Here is a 3,002-nt window from a genome sequence, read left to right on the forward strand (position 1 = left end):
CAATACAAAATAATTTAGAAAATATAGCAAGTCGATATCAAGACTGTATTCATAAGAATTTTATACAAAATAAGTAATCACAAACGACAAAAGAAAACATTATTAAAAAAAGTAGTTGGCACAGTTTCTACCAAATCAGAACCTTTTCACAACGGGAAAGATGGAAGAAAGAGGTCTATACAATATGTCAAACCTTCTAAAAGAAACCATCCTAACAATGATTAAAAAAGTGAACAATTACACATGTGTGGAATTAACATAGTTAATAAGTCAAGTCAACTATGAAAAAACAACAACAGAAGAAAAACACTTTGGCAGCATCTGTTGAAATTCCCCACACCGACCTTGAACACCACAAAACTACCCTTGCAAAACAAATGAATCATAAATGTGAAAATTGGAAAAAGATATCAGATTCTCCAACCGCAGGACTTTCTTTCATCTATGTTATCCTCCAGAATCCTTAGCAAGGACGAAAAATATTGAAAGCACTGTGATAAAAATAGTTGTTGAGTAAACTTATTGATGTAGATTAAGTAATATTAATCCTTCAACTTGTTAATTATTATTGATGATTAATGCATGTTGTATGCTTCCTAGAAGTTCCTTTGCTTTCACACAGTTTTCCTCGTTCATCTGCAAGACAATTAATTAATTATGAACTATGATCATCTTGGTTTAGCCATTCAATGAATTAATTAATCTGATATATTAAAAATTTATGTACCTGAGCTACAATAGTTAAATCAACAATGTTGTTTCCGAAGGGCAATAAGGTACTACTTTGGACAGTGAGATTTAGGGTTTCTAGTTTTCCTAGTACCGTAGAGGTAGAGGCACGTCCCTTGTGTTTGTCACATTGAATTTTGATGAGTACATCTTTCCTTGAAACTCTAACTTCGATTCCAGGAAGTGTTTGGTTGTTGGTGTTGCTGCTGTCATCATCATCATCATTATCAGTGAATATAACCGATCTCTTCACTTGGATTGCAGATCCAGTCTTTTTGTTGTCTTCAGCTTGTGCCTCTAATGTATGCAAACGTGTTTGTAGTTTTTTCATATAGCTTATTGCATCTCCCAGCACAGAAGCCTTATCCATCTACACATGTTATAAATTCATAAATATATGAATAAAATAATTCAATCCTTATATATTCCTAGTCTGGTTCAAACTAATTAGGTTAAATATTATAGTAAAACAAACTCAATTCGGATCTCAGAGATTACTTAAGATCATACCTTCTTGAGGCCAGGAACGATGGCAGAAAGAGCAATGAAACTTCTGGTGAGCTTTTCCCTTCGTTTTCTTTCAGCCATTACATGTTCTTTTGCTTGAGTTGAGTTCCTCGTCTGATTTACTCGGATATCATAATTTACAGCAAAATCTTTGTTTCCGTTACACCCTTTCTCTAGTTTAGGTTTCACTTCAGCATAATCGAGATTGTAAAGTTCGTTAGAATTAGCGATTGATGTTGCATTGAAGTGCTCAAAAGAAATGAGTTGAGGTGATGAATAGGAAGTAGGTCTAGGGTTTGAGGCTATCAAGTAATCACCGGCTTGTTCGGTGTCACTTAAAGTCTTGATCTTCTTGGTTGGTCTTGTTTGAGCAACGTAGTGATCATCAGGATGAGTTTCAAGTGGTAAACAATTTGGTGTTGTTTCGTAGTTGTTGTCAAAGTTGAAGTCAAAGTTGTCAAATGGAGATGAAAGAGAATCCATAGGGTATTGATGAAAGAAACTGAGATCCTCAAGTTCCTGCTCAAAAGTAATCAATATATAACAGTAAGTTTACTTCTCATATCTATCTATCTATATGCAAAATAATATATGAATTTTAAGATAGACTATTTTGATAGATAGATAACAGGTATGCTTACATGTTCAGGTACGTAGATGGGGGACACAATTTCCATCATCTTCAGTTTCTTTCCAAAAAATTTGATTTATTTTGATAAAGTGGTATGGGACATGCACTGAAATAGACTGAAAAACAGAAGAAAATTTAACAATTGAAATCTTAGAATTGAAGAAAACTAAACACATGGAAGAAAAGTAGATTGGGAAAATAGGGTACCTTGATGTTGAAGAAAATTAGAAGTGACTATTAGGTGAGAAAGGCATAGTTGTTAGTGTTTTATATATAGAGGCAGCATACACGCTTCATATACACGTGTGAAAATGGATCCATACTGTTTCCAATTCGGCTGATACCCGTTTACTCGTTATTAAATTTAGTCAAACTATGGGTTCTATGATCATCTTACTCTCCTTAACTTTGAGAAATTTTAAGGTTTAAAGTTTGTTGGATCATGAAATGATTCTCAAATCTAAGATATGTCGGGTTGTCTCCATGTTATATTCTCATGTTCCAGCTATAATATATCCGTTTATGCTTTACAGGTTTCTTAGCTTGCCAAAATTAATAAATTACCAATACTTCAAAAAATCAAAAATAGGAGGGAAATTAAGAGTTATTTGGGTTAAGGAGTTTTGATTTATACACACCGTCCAACTAAAGGTGTTTAAGATAAATAAAATAAGAGTGTAATACTTTACCTGGCAACATTGACCTCTCAAATAATCAAAAGATAGATGAGATTGTTCAATTGGTTTGAACAAGTTGAATTAAAGGTTAAAGGAGTTATATGTCATATAACAGATGAGAAAAAAAAGATATTACTATTAAAAAATTGTCTTAAAACAAACTTCATATTAATCAAATAATATTTGCATATCATAATTGTGGGATATTGGATCAAACTCTAGTATGATCGAAGGGTAGCTTCTTGGTTCGACAGGATTAAGCATGAAGTCGAAGGGTGTTCACATGCTTGTGTCGAAGATGCTAAGGTTGTTAGCATGTTAAATTAGGTTTTAGTGTTTAAACCCTAATTTGTTAAGTTAGCTTGTTTATTAAGTTGGCTTGTGTGATGGGCCTTGTGGAAAAAATACATTAGTTAGTATGTTAGGTTTTATTATAAATAGCATACTAGTCTCTCATC

The 3,002-nt window shown here is 32.9% G+C and overlaps 1 protein-coding gene across 1 annotated transcript; it reads right to left on the reverse strand.

The window, feature by feature from the left end:
• Positions 1 to 272: 272 nt before the first annotated feature.
• Positions 273 to 1,998, reverse strand: LOC131646965 (transcription factor bHLH18-like). The gene is made up of 4 exons (XM_058916889.1): positions 1,878 to 1,998; positions 1,240 to 1,755; positions 728 to 1,099; positions 273 to 636 (listed from the first exon to the last, which is right to left on the reverse strand). The coding sequence occupies exons 1-4, from the start codon at positions 1,914 to 1,916 to the stop codon at positions 559 to 561; spliced, it is 1,005 nt and encodes a 334-aa protein (XP_058772872.1). The 5' UTR covers positions 1,917 to 1,998; the 3' UTR covers positions 273 to 558.
• Between the last annotated feature and the right edge of the window lie 1,004 nt (positions 1,999 to 3,002).

The sequence above is a fragment of the Vicia villosa genome, linkage group LG2, assembly GCF_029867415.1.
Source record: "Vicia villosa cultivar HV-30 ecotype Madison, WI linkage group LG2, Vvil1.0, whole genome shotgun sequence".
Classification (NCBI taxonomy): Eukaryota; Viridiplantae; Streptophyta; class Magnoliopsida; order Fabales; family Fabaceae; genus Vicia; species Vicia villosa.

Excerpts from the sequence above, each read along its gene's own strand:
- LOC131646965 (XM_058916889.1), bottom strand. The coding sequence starts at position 1,916 with ATGATGGAAATTGTGTCCCCCATCTACGTACCTGAACAT. Across the intron at positions 1,756-1,877 it reads CCATCTACGTACCTGAACAT|GAACTTGAGGATCTCAGTTT; the intron begins GTAAGCATACCT and ends ACTTTTGAGCAG. Across the intron at positions 637-727 it reads ATTTAACTATTGTAGCTCAG|ATGAACGAGGAAAACTGTGT; the intron begins GTACATAAATTT and ends ATTGTCTTGCAG.